The 19,839-nt window shown below is 46.5% G+C and overlaps 1 protein-coding gene across 2 annotated transcripts in view; it reads left to right on the top strand.

The window, feature by feature from the left end:
* The window catches only part of GLG1 (golgi glycoprotein 1), a 165,119-nt gene extending 155,843 nt beyond the window's left edge, over positions 1–9,276 (top strand). Inside the window, exons 24-27 of one of the 2 annotated variants that reach the window (XM_032283873.1) lie at positions 2,190–2,310; positions 3,416–3,522; positions 6,620–6,638; positions 7,736–9,276. In XM_032283873.1, coding sequence (XP_032139764.1) covers positions 2,190–2,310; positions 3,416–3,522; positions 6,620–6,638; positions 7,736–7,761 — 273 coding nt within the window. In that variant the 3' untranslated portion in view covers positions 7,762–9,276. Of the gene's footprint in view, positions 1–2,189; positions 2,311–3,415; positions 3,523–6,619; positions 6,784–7,735 lie in introns of both variants that reach the window. The other variant, XM_032283872.1, reaches the window with a different exon arrangement.
* The last annotated feature ends 10,563 nt before the right edge of the window (positions 9,277–19,839 follow it).

The raw sequence follows: 19,839 nt of genomic DNA, 5'->3' as shown, positions 1-19,839 counted from the left end.
TTTTTTTTTTTTTTTTTGAGACGGAGTTTCACTCATGTTACCCAGGCTGGAGTGCAATGGCGCGATCTCGGCTCACCGCAATCTCCGCCTCCCGGGTTCAGGCAATTCTCCTGCCTCAGCCTCCTGAGTAGCTGGGATTACAGGCACGCACCACCATGCCCAGCTAATGTTTTGTATTTTTAGTAGAGACAGGGTTTCACCATGTTGACCAGGATGGTCTCGATCTCTTGACCTCGTGATCCACCCGCCTCGACCTCTCAAAGTGCTGGGATTACAGGCTTGAGCCACCGCGCCCGGCCTTGATGTTCCTTCTTACCAAATTTTCATTTGGTTCTTGACTGCTCATCTCCTATAATATGAATATTCTTTTCACATGTAGTAATTGCACATGACTGTGTGTCATCCCCATGACTAGATCATTGTTTAAAGATACTGTGAGTGTAATTCCAAAGCCAAGTGCCAATACCAATATGTCAGTAAATGTTCCACATTCATAGAAATTAATGAAACAAACTAGTTCATTTCAGAAATGTCATACAAAAACATTTGTCAAAATATGACCACTAAGCATACAGTATCTTGCAAAATTGAAGGTGAAATAATGTACTTGATCTTTTTTTTTTAAAAGCCTTTTATAAAAGAGTTTCGTTGATGTCATTATGGAATCATTGAATATTGTATGCAGATTTTTTCATCTGCTAAAAATGTTTCTGATTCCACATTGTCTGAGAAATGGTGGGAGTGGGTGAAAGCTAGATCCATACATTGTCCTCTTCCTCCCTTATCATCACATGTTCCCATATAACTTTGGAGAGGATTTCGGAATATTATTTGGCTTTTGGTTTTTGGTTTTGATTTCTGTTATTGCTGTTTTATAGGGACTAGAGTCTTGAATGGAGCACACTAACTTTTATATATGGCAACATTTCGAATCTGTCTCTACTCTCATAGTTCCCTTATGTATAAATGGAGAGCCTGCAGAGTTGATTTCAGTTCCATCATGTTGATATTCCTCTCATTCAAAATTATCTGTAAACACAAATAAGAATTGCTCTTATAGTAGATGTTATGCTCTGTCCATTCTACTTTTCTTTCTGAGGATGACAGAGGTAAAGTAGAACATTTTGTAAACAAATATGCCTTTATCTAATAGTTTGTTTTTTTTTTTTTTGAGGTATGGTCTCACTCTGTCTCCCAGGATGTGTGCAGTGGTGCAGTCATAGCTTACTGAACCTCCAACTGGGCTCAAGTGATCCTCCCACCTCCACCTCCCAAGTGGCTAGGACCACAGGGCCCACAACTATGCCCAGCTAATTTTTTTTTTTATTTTAATTTTCTGTAGAGATGGGCTCTTGCTGTGTTACCCACACTAATCTCAAACTCCTGGCCTCAAATCCTACCTTGTCCTCCCAAAGTGCTGGGATTACAGGTGTAAGCCACCGCTCCCAGTCCTGATTAAGAATTTTAATATAGCATATTATAGCATATTACTCTGATTTTAAGATTTCATGTGTTTTCATTTTTTTTTTTTTTTTTTTTTTTGAGATGGAGTCACCCACTGTTGCCCAGGCTGTAATGCAGTGGCACAATCTTGGCTCACCACAACCTCCATCTCCCAGGTTCAAGCGATTCTCCTGCCTCAGCCTCCTGAGTAGCTGGGATTACAGGTGCACACCACTATGCCCAGCTAATTTTTGTATTTTTAGTAAAGATGGGTTTTCACCATGTTGGTCAGGCTGGACTCAAAACGCCTGCATGATCCACCCGCCTCGGCCTCCCAGAGTGCTGGGATTACAGGCGTGAGCCACCATGCCCAGCGTTTTCATATTTCTTTATGTAACACAATAGTTGTAACACACTAATAAAAATATTAACATTTAGGTATATTAAAACAGTATGACATGACATATGGGAATGCCAGAAACCCAGATCTTATCTTAGGGTCGCTTACAGTCCCCTGCTTTTTTTAAACACACAGTTTTGTATCCCTAAAAAGGTAGTTATTCAATTAAATTAGGTGCTAAAGATCTGTATTCTGTACATCATCATCACCTTGCCACCTGTCCCAAAGTGGCCTCTGTTGTTAGCCCTCAACTTTCCCTGCTTGACTTGTTGATTTGATTTACAAACAGTAGATCGGATGCATTTCCCCTACAAAAGCTCTGTCTGCAATGACCCTCCCTTTCCAGGAAGTGTTAAACATGCTGAAGGAAAGCAAAGCAGACATCTTCGTTGACCCAGTTCTTCATACAGCTTGTGCCCTGGACATTAAACACCACTGTGCAGCCATCACCCCTGGCCGCGGGCGTCGTAAGTCTCTGTGTTCACTCTAATCCTGTCTGAACTCTCTTGGGAAGAGCAAAGACTCCCTCTTAGACATCAGTTGCAGCTACTGTGGTCTGTAGCTATAACCCAGTCACAGACAGCATTCCCAGGGGACCTGAGTGATGCCAAAACTAGGCGTTTGTGACATCATGAAATTAGGAATAAGCTGCAGGTTTCAACTGACCTAGTCATGACCAGAGCTGAAGATTTGATGAGAAGGGAGAGTTGAGGTATTTATCAGGGAAGCAGGAGTTAAATCATCATCATGGTCCTTTTCTCTACCCAAACCAAAAACCGCTTCATACACTTCCTCAGTGGCCACAGTGGACTCAGTAGATAGGTTCTCTGAGGAGCGAGCCAAAGCAGGTGTGAAAATTCTTTCTGAGCCATGCATGCCCAAATAAAACTAAGAGAAGTTATTTGGTTTTGTTTTATTTTTATTTATTTATTTTTTTTTTGAGACAGTCTCTCTGTTGCCCAGGCTGGAGTGTGGTGGCATGATCTTGGCTCACTGCAACCTCCGCCTGCTGGGTTCAAGTGATTTTTCCCATCTCACCCTCCTGAGTAGCTGAGACTGCAGGCACCCCCCACCATGCCTAGCTAATTTTTATATTTTTTAGTAGAGACAGGGTTCTGCCATGTTGGCCAGGGTAGTTTCAAACTCCTGACCACAAGAGATCTACCCACCTCTGCCTCCCAAAGTGCTGGGATTACAGCCATGAGCCACTGCGCCCAGCCTGTTTTTGTTTTAATTTTTTGAGACAAGGTCTTACTATATTGTAGTCTCAAACTCCTGGGCTCAAGGGACCTTCCTGCCTCAGCCTTCCGAGGCTGAGGATTACAGGGGCTTGCCACCACATCTGGCTCTTAAAAATAAGGAGGTTTGAAGAGAGACTTTGGATGCCAGCTCTGGAGGTTACATGTCATTTCTCTCCATCGTTGGATCCTGGGTCAAGTTTCCTAGTATGTCTTTAACTTTGTTGAACCTACAGATCTGAATCTGGTGGTTGTGGATCCTTTTCCCCAACTTTACAGGAATTTCTCTATTCTGCAGTTTCAGGTCCTTCCTATTACTTGTTTCCTCCCACAGAAATGTCCTGTCTCATGGAAGCACTGGAGGATAAGCGGGTGAGGCTACAACCTGAGTGCAAAAAACGCCTCAATGACCGGATTGAAATGTGGAGTTATGCAGCAAAGGTAAGGACCAAGAAAATCTCCTTTTTTTTAGAAAAAAAAAAAAAAAAAAACTATATGGAACACTTCACCAATTTACATGTCATCCTTGAACAAAGGCCATGCTGCTCTTCTCACTGTGGTTGTCCAGTCTCTTTTAGATATTGTACTGGCCTTATCCGTATCATGAGACTCTCAGTAAGTGTGTTTGAAAGCGTGGTCGGTGTGTTTTTAAAATTCTTTGGCTGTCCATGAGCCTGGAGCCGTCTCCCTGTAGGTTGGGCTGTCTGCAAGGCTTTGCCAGGGCCACCCGTTTCTCGCTTCGCCCACGGTTCATAACTGAAAAGTGAGTCACCCAAAGAGAAAAGAGATGTCACACCCATGCAAAAGAAAGAAATCCAGCCTTGCCTGTCTTGAAGCTTGTTTTTACCGTTTTACACAGTCTTTAGGAGAAAAATATGTATGTGAGGCCAGTACTCATCTGGTCTGGAACATGGAGAAGAAGGGGATGAAGAGACTGCAGAACACTCATGAATGTGTATGATACCCAGGCTCTTGGGCTAGGGAAAGTTTTTCGCACAGAGGTTCAGCCTCAGTGAGAATAGCAGTTCTTCTTGTGTATACATTGCTTTGTAGTTTATGTAACACTTTGGTGGACATTTTATCTCATTTGAAACTTGAAACCCTGTGAGGTAAGTAGAATGCCTTCTTCCTCACTCTACGGTGAAGGAAACTGACTTCAGAGGTCATGACTTGCCCAAAGTCCCTCAGGTTTTTAGATCCATGCTTTTATATCAACTAACATTGGGATAGACATTTGCAGTGACCTAAGATCAAGAGAGTAACTCCAGGACTGCCCCTACTTCTAGCCATTTCTTTTATCATCCATGTACTTCCAAGTCAAGGGTAACAAGGCAAGAGGAACAATCAGAGAAAGTCTCCATAGCTAGACAGCAGGAAGCTGCAGGGCAGGGCTCCTGTATATCACAGTCGTCAGCACTCTCCTCACCCTTCTCCCAAGGGAAGAAAGCCGCCTTTGAAGCCCATGGCTCAGGGAAGCAGCAGCAGGAGATGCTTTGTTAGTTCATTCTCCCTCATTATGTCCACTCCTTTGAGCTGCGTGTTACTGCTTCAGAGTGACTCAGAGTAACTCACAGCTTGTTTTGTGTTGGCAGCTATTGGAGCTCAAATCTCATTCATCTCACTCTTCTCCACTCTGTCTGTGTATATGATATGAGCATAGAAACAGCCCAGATGCCTCTGGGGCAAACCATCTCAGCAGCCGGAATTGGATGCAAAAGAATAGGGGCATGTGCACCTGGGGACCCTTTCGATCCTGATTCTGCCATAGTGGGCTACCATTGAGGTCTGCTGGGGAAAGTAGTGAAAAACTGAGGGTGAAGAGTAGCTGAGGTTAAAGTATAAATGTCCACAAGTGAGGGCAATTAACCGTATTCTGTCAATATAAGTTATGTTTATGGTGTAGTGGCATGAACATGGCTCACTGCAGCCTCAAACTCCTGGGGTCAAATGATCCATTTTGAGTAGCTGGGACCACAGGCCATGCCACCACATTCAGCTACTTTTTAAATTTTTTGTGGAGACGAGATTTTGTTTGTTGTCTAGGCGGGTCTCAGCCTGCACATTGTTTTTGCTGTGGGAAATGCTTATGGTATAATGGTGAGTGAAAAAAGTCAAAATACAGGCTGGGTATGGTGGCTCACACCTCTTATCCCAGCACCTTGGGAGACTGAGGCAGGAGGATCGCTTGAGCCCAGGAGTTTGAGACCAGCTTGGGCAACATAGGGAGACCACATCTCTACAGAGTTTTGTTTTTTTTTTTGAGATGGTGTTTCACTCTTGTTGCCCAGGCTGGAGTACAGTGGTGCAATCTCAGCTCACTGCAACCTCCACCTCCCAGGTTCAAATGATTCTCCCACCTCAGACTCCCGAGTAGCTGGGATTACAGGTGTGTGTCACTACACTTGGCTAATTTTTGTATTTTTAGTAGAGATGGGAGTTTCACCATGTTGACCAGGCTGGTCTCGAACTCCTGACCTCAGGTGATCTGCCTCTGTGGCCTCCAGACCAGAAAAAAAATTGTTTTAATTAGCTAGGCATGGTGGTGCACTTGTAGGCTGAGGTAAGAGGATCCCTTGAGCCCAGGAGTTTGAGGCTGCAGCGAGCTGTGATCACATCACTGTATGCCATCCTGGGCAACAGAGTGAGATCCCAGCTCACTGAAAAAAAAAAAAAAAAGCCAAAATATAGAATTTACAAAACGTAGAATATACAAAACAATCTCATCTTTTCTCTTTGTTTTTTAAAGAAAGGCAGCAAACGAAGTTAAAGGACACAAATCAAAAGATAGAAGAACCCATAGCCTTTAACCACGTTCACCCCTGGGGCCAGTGATTCTCCATCCAGAGTATAGGAGTGGTGAAAACTGCCTGCTTGGCTTGGTGTGAGCACTAAATGAGAGAGGGCAGGGGGAGCCCTTTGTCCAAGGCCCAACACATCTTCAGTGTTGTGATGTTAGTGGAGATCACTGTGATGGAATTGTGGGTGACTGCACTACTTTGTATCTTTCTGTATTTCTACTTTTGTGCAGTAGACATGTATATAGTTTTATGATCAGGAAAAAGTTGTAGCTTTGTGTTGATTTTTCTTTTTCTTTTCTTTTTTTTTTTTTTTTTTGAGACGAAGTCTCACTCTATTGCCCAAGCTGAGTGCAGTGATGTGATCTCGGCTCACTGCAACTTCCACCTCTCGGGTTAAAGCAATTCTCCTGCCTCGGTCTCCCAAGTGGCTGGGACTACAGGCATGCACCACCATGCCTGGCTAATTTTTTGTATTTTTAGTAGAAATGGGGCTTCACTATGTTGGCCAAACTGCTCTTGAATTCCTGACCTCGTGATCCGCCCGCCTTAGCCTCCCAAAGTGCTGGGATTACAGATGTGAGCCACTGCACTTGACTGTGTTGATTTTTCTTATCTCCTGCCCTCCCTCTCCAAAAGAAAATACATAAATTAAACTAGCAACTAAGAGGGATAAGTTAGACCTAGCATTACCACTAGCCCAGTGCTCTTTGAGAGAATCACATTGCTTTGTGTCATTCTAGGTGGCCCCAGCAGATGGCTTCTCTGATCTTGCCATGCAAGTAATGACATCTCCATCTAAGAACTACATTCTCTCTGTGATCAGTGGGAGCATCTGTATATTGTTCCTGATTGGCCTGATGTGTGGACGGATCACCAAGCGAGTGACACGAGAGCTCAAGGACAGGTAGAGCCACCTTGACCACCAAAGGAACTACCTATCCAGTGCCCAGTTTGTACAGTCCTCCTGTATAGCGTCCCCACTCACCTCGCTCTTCTCAGAGGTGACACCAACACCCGTGTTAGAGCATCAGCAGGTATCCACTGCGTTGTCCCGTCCAGCCTCTACTCATGTCCATGGTGTCCTCCTCGTCCTCACCGTTCGTGCAGCAGCAGCAGCTGGCCGCTGGGGTTCCTGCCTTTGTTGGCAAACTTGGGTTTACCTGCCTGTAGACAAGTCTCTCTCGTACCAACAGAACTACCGGTACTTCCAGAAACAACTCACCTGACCTGCAACTCAAAGGCTTTTTTTAAGAAAACCACCAAAACAAAAATTTTTTTTAAGAAAAAAACGTATATAGTAGCGCATCTCCTCCAGGCTTCATTTGGGCAATGGGGTTATTTCTTTCATATGACTGTGTAAAACCAAGACAGAACTTAGAGTGGAAGCACACCACCCAGTGTGCCATGACTGAGGTGTCTTGTTCCTGTCTCAGAAGCACCTTGGGGCTGAACCAGGGCTATGGTCTTCACCAAGGAGTGGGTGGGCAGCCACTCCCTAGGCTGTGTGGGTCCTGCTTTCTTCTGCTGAGAAGGTGACGCTTTCCAGTTTCTACCCTAATCAGCCGTTGCCAGCCACAGCCCCAAGGCCATGGGTATTCTATGGTCTCCTCACCTCATTAAAGCAAAGCATGAGCCTCCCTAGACAAGGGCAGCTGGGGAGGGGAAGGGACTGGAAGTTTGTGAAGTTGGACAGTCCACGCATCTGCACAGAGAGGCTGGATTCTGAGTCCCTGAGTCCCCAGGCAGCAGGATCCCAGGAACCTTCCTCCTCCAGAGTAGCACAGGACTCAGTTTCCTCTGGACCGGCCCTGCTCAGGCTGCAGTCACTCCAGAAGCTCTGTCCTTCACCGGGAGGCTGGACTGTGGTGGGAGGGGTCCTTGAAGACGGGTGTGGGGAGCAGCAGGGCAGGAAGCAGGAGCCAGAAGTTTGACTCACTTTGCTTTATTTTTCAGGCTACAATACCGGTCAGAGACAATGGCTTATAAAGGTTTAGTGTGGTCTCAGGATGTGACTGGTAGTCCAGCCTGACCTTTCTACACACTCCAGACAAACTTCCCAGACAAGCTCCTTTGTGCCTCCGCGTGGAGAGGGTGTGGAAAGTTATCACATTAAAAGATGGAGGATTTGCTCCGTTTTTTTTCTTTCTGTCCGTTTGCTGCGTGTACCCACTCTAGTAGGCATTGGCTAAATGTTGTCTTTTGGTGATTCATCAACCTTTGCAGGATATGGGCGTTATAGAAGCAGTATTCTTGGCCTCATTCCTCCAGTGTGGAGATGCCAAGTCGGGGGTGTGAGAGGGAGGAGTCCAGGCGTCATGGTTCAGCCTGGCACACCTTTGGTTGAGTTTGGGGCATGAAATCACAGTGGCTGCGCAAGAAAGCAGTGTGTACAGTAGGAGATATATTTGTATAATATATATTTTGTTAACCTGTTAGATGTCCACAAAGTATTATAAATCACGTGCCTAAAACTGTCCACGTAGACCAAGGCCCACCCTTGGCGCCCTCCCCTCCCCGCCTCTGCTCTACACGGTCGGCGCACGCTGCAGGACCCGAGCGACACTCATCTTCCCCGAAGGGTGTTCAGTACAAAGTGTGTCAGTTTGTGGATGCGTTGATCCAAGTTACTCCTTGACTAACCTGACTGACATATATTTGAATACTGTGGTTTTCTTTCTTTTTTTCCTATTTTGCTGCCCTTCCTGGAGGCAGTGGGTTCCAGGAGCCAACTGTCTGTCTTCCTGCCAAGTCATCAAGGGAAGCTGCTAAGCTGCTTAGTCTCCTCGGTCCTGCTCGTAGGATCTTCCTGATTGTCCACAGCTATCTGGGATGCTTCAGCCTCCTAAAACTGGAAGCGTGGGGTGCGAGCAACACACCCCTTCTCCCACCACTGCCGGCCGGAGTGAACGGCCAAGAGTTCTCTACAGGTTCCCCTGGGGGCTGGGGGCTGCTGAGGCTAATATCAAGAATCAGGAATGTCATGTATATGCAGGTTCCCACGGACGTGTCTGGTGTGGTTTGCAGGTAGGATGAATGCCCCCCGTTTGACCGGGTGGGGTGTTCTTCATCTCTGCACTCTCCTTTCCAGTGTGCGTAAACCCTTATACTTCTCATCATCTTGATATTTGTGTTCTTTCCAAATTGGGAGAAAATCCCATTTGTCATCTGCACATTTGGAAGTTTGATGAGGAATTTGGTCCTTGAAACATTTGTCATCTTTAGAAATGGTCAGAATAGAAAAGATAGCTCTGCCAGTATCTTCAGTTGCTTATTACAAGAAAGTCTTTCATCATCCTACTTGGAGTGTTTTCTGGTGACTGGCTCTTGAGAGGCCCAGGCAGGACCCTGAGCAAGTTTTTCTAAGTTCCAAAGCCAACGAAATCTGAACTGGCTGCACTCATCGAGTCCCTCATTTGGCAAAACAAAACAGGGCCAGGGCACCCCTGTTTCCTGGCTTCATAGGTCAGTCATTTGGGTGAGACTGCTCAAGAAGAGTGACCACGATCTTTCTGTGGATGGGAGTGGGTGATGGACTCTGGCCTCTATCTCCTCCCTGATGTCGAGCCCGTGAACAGTAGAAGGAGGGGGCAGGGGTGTTGCCAAGGCTAAGGCTTCCGGTACTTGCTGACAGTTACAGCAGCTGGGTCGCTGTCATCTGGACTTGCCCTTTTCTCGGCAACTCTTAGACACGGTGTGCTCCCAAGCCCTCTAGAGGCACCTGGAGCCTGGGCTGCCTGGCTGGAGGCACTGGAGTACTGAAGGTGAGCTGTGTGGGCAAACTATTAAGAACAAGATGAACTGTTCCCAGTGGAGCTTCTCCCACAGAAGGGGAGCTGTGTGAGGCCTTCATCTGGATACATGCTGGACTTCTGCTGCTATTGCTGCTGTCCCTAGACAAGCCTGCTAGCAAGAAGCACCAGCAGGGGAGCCATGCATGCCATAGGCTTGGGATCACTCCAGGGAAAGTGATCTTCCCCGCGGCTCCCACTCCCAGCTCTAGTTCTGAACCAGTACATCCTCGGAAGCTGGGAGGGTTCCAGGGTGGCCGGTGAGCTAGTCTTCAGTGAGCAGGTGTTGACTTGAACACATTGCAGGCCTTTGGCTGTCTCATGCTGTGCTTACTCTTCTTGGGAACAGTGAGCCACTCAGCTGGCTGGGGTGGAGACGTATCCTGGTGAAGGGACAGCTTTCCCTGAAGATGCCACAGAAAGTTACTGTCTGATTTTATTTGTTTCTGTTTCCTGAGATCAACTAACAGAGGAATCCGATGGTGAGGGTGTCTACATTCATTCATATTTTACGTTTTATCAAGGCAGATTGGAAAGGGAATTATGTGGCTGACTTCTGTTGGGCTTCCCAAGAGAAGATTCTCTTCTTAGGTCATTGTGGCTCCTAGAAATGTCTCCTCTCCTCACAGCCTCCAGGCCTGTGGTGTGACTTCTGCCCCGAAGTTTCTGCTACAGTGAGTCATCTGGGGAGAGGAGGTTGCTTCCCTGAAAAGAGGCCTTCCCTTCCTGTTTCCTCCCCTACCTCCTCAAAACATACTGTAAGTCAAAACAATCTAAGGAGAAAGAAGCTGGATCAGGAACCTCAGAAGTCAACCACAGTCAGCCTAAATTTTGGCTATAAAAGCAGAAGAAGAATATGGGTAGTTGGGTTTTTTTTTGTTTTGTTTTGTTTTGTTTTGTTTTTTTTGAGATGGAGTTTTTGTTCTGTCTCCAGGCTGGAGTGGTGCAATTTCAGCTCACTGCAACCTCCGCCTCCCGGGTTCAAGTGATTTTCCTGCCTCAGTTCCCAGAGTAGCTAGAATTACAGGTGCGCGTCACCATGTCCAGCTAATTTTTGTATTTTTAGTAGAGATGGGGTGTCACCATGTTGGCCAGGATGGTCTCGATCTCCTGACCTTGTGATCCACCCACCTTGGCCTTCTAAAGTGCTGGAATTACAGGCATGAGCCACCGAGCTCAGCATTTTTTTTTTTTTTTTTAGGCGGAGTTTCACTCTTCTTGCCCAGGCTGGAGTGCAGAGGCGCAATCTCAGCTCACTGCAACCTCTGCCTCCCAGGTTCAAGTGATTTTCCTGCCACAGCCTCCCAGGTAGCTGAGATCACAGGTATGCACCACCATGCCGGGCTAATTTTTTTGTATTTTTGTAGAGACGGGGTTTCACCATGTAGCCACGCTGGTTTCAAACTTCTAATCAGATGTGATCCACCCACCTGGGCCTCAGTTATGTGCATTTTGGTATATCGTATGTCAGTGTCTTGTAAGTTTGGAAAACATGAAAGATCATAATGCTTACTTTTATTTCTCACCATTTGGGCAGCGCCTGAGCGGTTTTGTAAAATACAGCCACTGGTGCTGTGGCTCTCTCTGGGGACTTGAGGGGCACTTGCTTCCTCCCCACTCGCCTTATCTCCAGTAGGCTTTGGTTCCCAGAAGGCCTGAGGCCAGGTCTGAGGTTCCTGCCTGCCTTCCTTCCCATTGGTCTTTGCTTGTTCATCCCTCTAACTGCACCCCCTCTTGGTCCTTTCTCCGCAGACTTCAAATAATAGATAAGTTATTAGCAAACCAGACTGAATCTTCAGAGTAAAGAGCTCCCCAAAGCCATCTGGTGAGATCATTGTGGGGACCCAGGGACTGTTTGTCACCTGGATCATGAAGATGGGGCTGTCTCCTCAGGCTGGTGGTGACAGGATCCTAACGGGCGGGCCTCTCCCTCTCTGCTCTAGCCCAACACACATGTAGGAGGCTGTGCTGTGTGCAGTGGAGAAATCTCCCTGGGCCAGGAGAAAGTTCAGACAGTGCCTCTAGATTGCGTTTTGCCTTCCCCCAACGTAGAGTTGACATCTGGACCCCAGAGCCCAGCAGGGCCTTCTGTCAGACATGCTAGGGTGATGTAAACTGCCTCCAGGTCCCCCTGTGGTGTGCTGGGTGGAGGCCCCGGGAGAGCCGGCAGCGGGAGAGCTTCCCGGGTAGCTTCCCCCAGCACAGTGTTCCCAAGCCAGTCCAGCCGAAAAGCAGACTGTACAGCAAATGCTGTGTGAGATCTTAGGCCTTTCACTTTTTTTTTTTTTTTTTCTTTGGGAAAGAAAGAGAAAAGTACAATTAACAAGCCTCTTTTGTAAATGGGTTTCCTTTCTATGTATAAAATCCTGGCGGTCCCTTGTTTTTACATGTTCATGCTGTGTAATTTTGAGATGTTACTGAGATATGTTCTGAACATAATGTGCATTTTTTTCTGTACAGATGAAATGGGAGAATTTAATAAAGAGTTTGCAGGTTTTTACTTGTTAAATCTTCTCTGTGGTAACTGGGAGGAACCTCTACCACCTGTCTGCTAGTGGAAGCAGTGACCATGACCTTGCCAGCGGATGCTCACAAACCTGGCTTATCAGGTCTTTCATTCTTGGCCATTTAGATCCAGCAGAATAGCACTGGAGGACTGTTGGAGGACAGGGGACCTTGATCCCCTTGGTTTCTGTATGCTAGTGGCAGAGCTGGAAGTCACATCTGGGGTTTTCTGACTCTTGAGCCAGTGTGTCCAGAATTAATCATTCTGTCGATGTGTTTAAGCCCACGTCATGAGGCTCTGTCCTGGAGAGAGTAGAACCTGGCAGCTTCTGCCTACAGATCTGACATGTGGATGGCTGGTCGTGAGAAGCGCCTAGTCTTCACTGGCCACTCTTCCCCCTCACCCCCTTGTCAGTCCTCCCTCACATCCCAGCAGCCCAGTCCCTGCGTCAGTAGCTCTTGCCAGACCCACTCCCTGAGCTTTTTCTGCTGCTGCTGCTGCTCTCAGCAAAGTTAATTTGCATCTCTGTGTTAAAAATGAACGGCTTCAGGAATGTGCATGGTAGCAGGGGTTCCTTGAAGTAGTAATATCCCTACTATGATTTGAGGAATGGGATGTGCTGCGAGAGGAGGCAGTTACTTGGGACCCAGGGTTTGTTCTCCGAACTCACCCCCATCATAGGCAGCTGCCACCTAGGGAGGTGGTGGGCCCGGACATAGAGGAGAGGTTGGGAGAAGGTGAAGGGTAGAGGAGGAAAGAGAAAGAGGAACTTGGGGGCCTTGTGAGTCCTCCCTGCAAATCTCACTCTGTCTAGGGAGCCAAAGCAGCCATCAATCTCTGCATGCGGGGAGCCCATCTGTCTTGGAGAGGCTGCCTGCTTTGATCTAAGCTTAGGAAGGTGGGCTCCATGGTTCAGGCTCCTGTTACCAGTGCACCCTACAGGGGAGATTTTGGTTCACCTACCCACTTCCCCTGCTCCTCTCAGCCCTGTAAGTGGATGCCACAGCCCCAAAGGCCCTGGCAGTTGGTGATGGAGACAGCTGCCCAGCTGAAGCCTCAGCAGCCTGAATGTATCACCCCACCCTGACATTTTATGTGTGAAGATGTTTCTGGTAAAGATTCCATGACCAGCATAATCCTCAGAGGCATTTGGCATTTGTCTTCAAAGAGGGCTAGGAATTAAAGGGTTGTAGCCAAAATGAGAAGCTTAGACATCCAGCTCTCACTTGATGAAAGAATGAGGTATAGAAAAGGGAGGCCCTTCTCAGACAGCTGAGCAGCAGTGCCCAGGAGTACCTGCCCACCAGGTACTGTCCCTCTCATTGGCCAAATTGGCTTGGGGATCTGGATAACCAAACTAAAACCCCAGCTTCCATCAGGTTGCAGGGGAAGATAAGAAGAACATCACCAACCCAGGAGCCTGTACACTCCCTGGACAGGCCCTCCCTGGGAGCTCTCGGTCTCGGCCCTAGATTCCCACCTTCCTTGCCCACAGCAACCCACAGCACAACTGTGTCTCGAACACCGTGTACCTGGGGAGACGCTTGGACGATGTGGAAGAGAAAAGTGGGGAGGAGAGGGGCAACGTCTCCCAGGCAGCAGACTAGGAGGAAGCTGGCTCAAACGAGGAGGTAGCGGCTGGAGCACAGGCAGCTCTTCTAAGGACTAGGCCGTTGCTAATGCTTGGCTGTCATACACCAGGGCCCTGGCAGGAATATGCCTTTCTCTTGCCCGGGTCCTGGAGCTGTGACCTCTCCTTGACCCTTTTAGCTGAGAGACCCCTTAGGGTGGGCCAGATAGCAATGATTTCTCCAGAGAGCAACCAGTATCAGGCCATAGAACTGAGCTGCACCCAACAGCCCCAGGTAGCAGTAGGTGACGGCAGTGAAGGTCTATTCAGGTTTCACTGCGGGACACACAGGTCTAGGTGAAAGGTTGGGCAGGCCTCTGACGTTGCGTTTTCATGGTATTTTCCTGTATGCCACTCCCACCTCCCAAAGAGCCAGCTCTCTGGCTCACTTACATTCTGGGAGGTTATAATATCCCCATCTTATAGATGGAAAAGTTAGGCTTAAGTTCTGTAAGGACAGCGGTGATTTCTTTTTTGTTCACTCTGTAGCCTTATAACTGGGTGTAATAGGTAGGCGGTGGATCTGAGGCCCAGAGAAGGAAAAAGACTTACCGGAGAGGCCCCAGAGAGTTGGGAGAGAACCAGAGACTGGGTCTAATACTTTCTCAGATGTTTCTTTTGGTTTGAGACAGAGTCTCGCTCTGTAGCTGAACTTGGAGTGCAGTGGCATGATCTCGGCTCACTGCAACCTCCACCTCCCAGGTTCAAGCGATTCTCCTGCCTCGGCCTCCCAAACTGGGATTACAGGCACATGCCACCATGCCCAGCTAATTTTTCTATTTTTTGTTGAGTCGGGGTTTCTCCATGTTGGCCAGGTTGGTCTCAAAGTCCTAACCTCAAGTGATCCACCCACCTCAGCCTCCCAAAATGCTGGAATTACAGGCGTGGGGTTTTTTGTTATTGTTGTTGTTTTGTTTGTTTGTTTTTGAGACAGAGTCTCACTCTGTCACCTAGGCTAGAGTGCAGGGACACAATCTCAGCTCACTGCAACCTTTGCCTCCCAGGTTCAAGCAATTCTCCTGCCTCAGCCTCCCTAATAGCTGGGATTACGGGCGCCCGCTACCATTCCTGGATAATTTTTGTATTTTTAATAGAGACAGGGTTTTGCCATGTTGGCCAGGCTGGTCTCAAACTCCTGACTTCAGGTGATCCTCCCCACTTTTGTCCCCCAAAGTTGCAGAGATTACAGGCATGAGCCACCTTGCCTAGCCTGCGAAGTTCTTAAGATGGAAATTTATAAGGGGAAATGAAAGCCAGAAGTGAGGTTTTGGTTTAAGTGAGTTGCAGAGGCAACAATAACTGAAGGGTCATGATTGTGGAGAGGAGAGCTGACTGCGGCCACTTGCATTTGCCAACTCTGGCCAGAGGCTGAGGATCCAGGTTTTTTTGTGTTTTTATATAGTCTCAACAGCTGGAGTGACCAAATTTAGAGGCTTGAATGGCTTCAAATAGATGACTAGGTCTCAAACCATTTGGGGAAATCTGAATATGTACAAGATGGGAACCTAAAACACCAAGTCCGGACCTCTCTAAAGCAAAGCAGTATTTTGCCAAGTCACAGTGCTAAATAGATAGTTTTCAAGATCTCTCAAAAGGAGGGACACTGGTGAATACAATGGGATTTCAGTTGAAAGACTTGGAGAGCTAGGCCCTGGGAACAGAGGCAAGTAAGAAGTAGATGGAACCCTATCAACACTACATCCCATAGACCTCAAACTAATAAACACAGAAGGAATTACAGAATTAGAAAGTCAGCATTTGACCACCACCATAGTAAAATTGTCTCAAGCAAGTTGCATCAGTGGATAAAAACTAGCAGGGCTGGGCATGGTGGCTTATGCCTGTAATCCCAGCATTTTGGGAGGCCAAGGCAGGTGGATCTTTTGAGGTCAGGAGTTCAAGACCAGCCTGGCCAACATGGTGAAACCCTATCTCTACTAAAAATACAAAAATTAGCTGGATGTGATGTTACACACCTGTAATCACAGCTACTCAGGAGGCTGAGGCAGAAGAATCGCTTGAACTAGGGAGGTAGAGGTTGCAGTGAGCCAAGATCATGCCATTTGTACTCCAGCCTGGGCAACAGTGAGAACCCTGTCTTAATTTTTTTTTTAATTTTAAAAAAAGATATCAGTTGATGTAGCTATGCTATATCAGACAAAGTAGACTTTAAGACCAGAAAATATTACTTGAGATAAAGATGTACACTTAATAATGTAAAGGAATCAATCCATCAGAAATACATAGACCCAACCATGTCATTCATTGTATTGTAAATGGTCTAAATGCCTTTATATGGTTTGGCTCTGTATCTCCACCCAAATCTCATGCCGAATTATAATTCCCAGTATTGGAGGAGGGCCCAGGGGAAGATGATTGGATCCTGATGGCAGACTTCCCCCTTCTCTCTCTCCTGCTCTGCCATGGACGATTTCCCTACTTTCCCTTCACCCTTCCCCATAATTGTAAGCTTCCTAAGGCTTCCCCAGCCATGCTTCCTGTAGAGCCTTCAGAACTGTGAGTCAATTAAACCTCTTTTCTTCATAAATTACCCAGTCTCAGCTAGCTCCTTATAGCAAAGCAAGAACAGATTAATACCTCAATTAAAAGTCGGATTGGATTTTTAAAAATAAAACACCAACGGCCGGGCATGGTGGCTCACGCCTGTAATCCCAGCACTTTGGGAGGCCGAGGCGGGCTGATCATGAGGTCAAGAGATCTAGACCATCCTGGCCAACATGGTGAAACCCCGTCTGTCTGAAAAATACAAAAATTAGCTGGACGTGGTGGCGCACACCTGTAGCCCCAGCTACTCGGGAGGCTGAGGCAGGAGAATTGCTTGAACCTGGGACGTGGAGGTTGCAATGAGCTGAGATCGTCCCACTGCACTCCAGCCTGGCGCCTGGGGACAGAGCAAGGTTCTGTCTAAAAAAAAAAAAAAAAAGCCTAGATAACACAGCGAAACCCCCCATCTCTATAAAAAAAAATTTTTTTTTAATTAACTGGATGTGGTGGTTTGCACCTATAGTCCCAGCTACTCAGGAAGCTGAGGTGGGAGCATAGCTGGAGGCTGGGGAGGTTGAGGCTGCAGTGTTCTGTGATCACACTGCCCTCCAGCCTGGGGGTGACTGTGAAAACACTCAAACCAATTAAAAAAAGCTTCACAGCCTGGGCAACATGGTGAAACCTCATCTCTACAAAAAATACAAAAATTAGCCAGATGTGGTGGGTGGTACATGCCTATAGTCAAAACTACTTAGGAGACGGAGGTGGGAGGATCACGTGAGCCTGGAGTGAGCTGTGATCATGCTACTGCCTACTGGAGCTCCAGCCTGGGTGACAGAGACCTGAGACCCTGTCTAAAAGAAACAACAAAAACATTGCAGAAAAGCTTTTACAATAATTTTTTTTTTTTTTTTTTTTGGCTGGCCATGGTGGCTCATGCCTATAATCCTTGTACTTTGAGAGGCCTAGGCAGGCAGATTGCTTGAGCACAGGAGTTCAACACCAGCCTGGGCAACGTGGTGAAACCCTGTCTCTACCAAAAGAGATAAAAAACTTAGCCAGGTGTGGTCGCATACACCTGTAGTCCCAGCTGCTCCAGAGGCTGAGGCAGGAGGATCACTTTAGCCCAGGAGGTTGATGTTGTGGTGAGCCAAGATCTGACACTGCATTCCAGCCTGGACAACAAAATGAGGGCTGTCTCAAAAAACAAACCAAAGCATGAGGATTGGAAAGGAAGAAAAAAAATTTTATTATTTGCAGACAACTTGATGGTATATACAGTAAATTTTTTAATGTAGAAACCATTAGAAATAATAAGTTAGTTTAGCAAGATCACTGAATATCAGGTGAATACAGAAAAATTATACATAACAGCTACAAATAGAAAATGAAATTGACAAAACAATACCATTTATGATAGCATCAAAAGTATCAAATACTTAGAAATAAGCCTAACAAAATTTAAGTGGAGGGATATACCATGTACGTACATTAGAAGACTCGGTATTATAAGGTTTTCAGTTCTTCCCAAACTGAAGTGTGGTATCAAAGTCATTTCAACCAAATCCCAGCATTGTTTTTGTTGTTGTTGTGTTTTGTTTTGGGGTGTGTGTGTGTGTGTGTGAAAATGGCAAGCTGATTCTAAATGGAAATGGAAATGTAAAGAACCTAGAATACCCAAGGTGATCTTGAAGAACAAGAAACCTCCCATTTATACTACCAGGAACCAAGACTAAAAAGTTACTGTAATATGAAGACAGTGAAGTATTGGTACAGGATAGATAAATGGACCAGTGGAACAGAATCCAGACAACAACAGAAACAAAAACACTGCCTCTGGCACTTACGAATGTCACTCTCAAGAGGATCAGGAGCAGAGCATTAGATTCATGTCAAAAAATCAGGGAACCCAAGGTTATCTCATACAAAGTCCTCCTGGTCTCACCATGTCCAGCAGTGTTCTTTTGCTTTCACTCCACCTTGGAGAAGAAGGAAAACTGTAAAATAGTTTGTAGGCAGATCCCAACTTTGGTTTGAACTTCAGAGAGCCTCTGTCAGTAGTAACTGGTATGAAATCTGCATGCAAATCCTGGGCACCTGCCATACCAAAGATGATCAGGATACCCACAGAGCAGGGTGGTTGTGTGCCACTCTTGGGTCAGAGACCTAGCATCTAACTTTTTAAAAAGATGTATCACATATAATACATACTATTCAATTCAGCCATTTAAAGTATACCCCCAGGCTGGACATGGTGGCTCACAACTGTAATCCCAGCCCTTTGGGGGGCCAAGGCAGGCTGATCACTTGAGGTCAGGAGTTCGAGACTACCCTGGCTAATATAGCAAAACCCTGTCTCTACTAAAAATAGAAAAATTAGCCGGGCATGGTGGTGCCCACCTGCAATCACAGCTACTCAGAAGGCTGAGGCAGGAGAATCACTTGATCCAGGAGGTGAAGGTTCCAGTGAGCCAAGGTTGCACCAATGCATTCCAGCCTGGACAACAGAGTGAGACTCTTCCTCAAAAAAATAAAGCGTACCCCCCATCCACCCCATCTCCTTTTGTACCCATGAAACTTTCTGTCTCTGTGGATTTGTCTATTCTGAACACTTTGAATAAATGGAACCACACAATATGTCACCTTTTGTGGCTGGATTCTTTCACTTCACATAATGTTTTCAAGGTTTATTCAGGTTGTAGCATGTATCAGAAATTTATTCCTTTTCATTGCAGAGTAATCGTCCATTGTGTGGATGTACCATGTTTTTTTAATCCATTCATCAGTTGATAGATGTTTGCATTGTTTCCACCTTGGCTGTTAGAAGTAATGCTGCTGTGAACATTCCTTGTACACGTTTTCAGCCCCTAATTTTCAAAACACATTACAGCAGCTCAGTTCCCTAACAGGGGCCACTGATACAATCGCCGTTCTTGGAAAGGAAAGTGGGAAGTCCTGGATGGCACTGAAGCGAAGCACTTCCGTTGAAGGCCAACATGCAGCACTCGCACAGTGTATGGGTCACTTCTCCAAGCAGCAGAGAATTCACTGAGGGGTTCACTGACACTAACGATGGAGAGTTTTCTGTTGCTTTCACTCTGCTGCAGAGAATGAACACTAAAACTTCGTAGGTGGATCCCAACCTTTTTTTTTTTTTTTTTTTTTTTTTGACAGAATCTTGTTTAGTCACTCAGGCTGGAATGCAGTGGTGCGATTTCGACTCACTGCAATCTCCGCTCCTGGGTTCAAGCTCTTGTCTCAGCCTCCTGAGTAGCTGGAATTACAGGCACCCGACATCATGCCCGGTTAATTTTTTGTATTTTTTTAGAGATTGGGTTTCACCATGTTGGTCAGTCTGGTCTTAAACTCCTGACCTTAAATGATCCACCTGCCTCGGCCTCCCAAAGTGCTGGGATTACAGGTGCGAGCCACGACACACAGCCAAGTGGATCCCGACTTTGGATGAACTTCAAAGATCCTCCATCAGTAACTTTCCAGAAGTTGCTGCTTACAGGTTTCCAAGTCTGTCTG

Source organism: Sapajus apella, unplaced genomic scaffold (assembly GCF_009761245.1).
Source record: "Sapajus apella isolate SASKATOON/1434 unplaced genomic scaffold, GSC_monkey_1.0 scaffold15, whole genome shotgun sequence".
Taxonomy (NCBI): domain Eukaryota; kingdom Metazoa; phylum Chordata; class Mammalia; order Primates; family Cebidae; genus Sapajus; species Sapajus apella.
The sequence above is the reverse complement of the archived record's forward strand: the minus strand, read 5'-3'. Positions and strand labels throughout refer to the sequence as shown.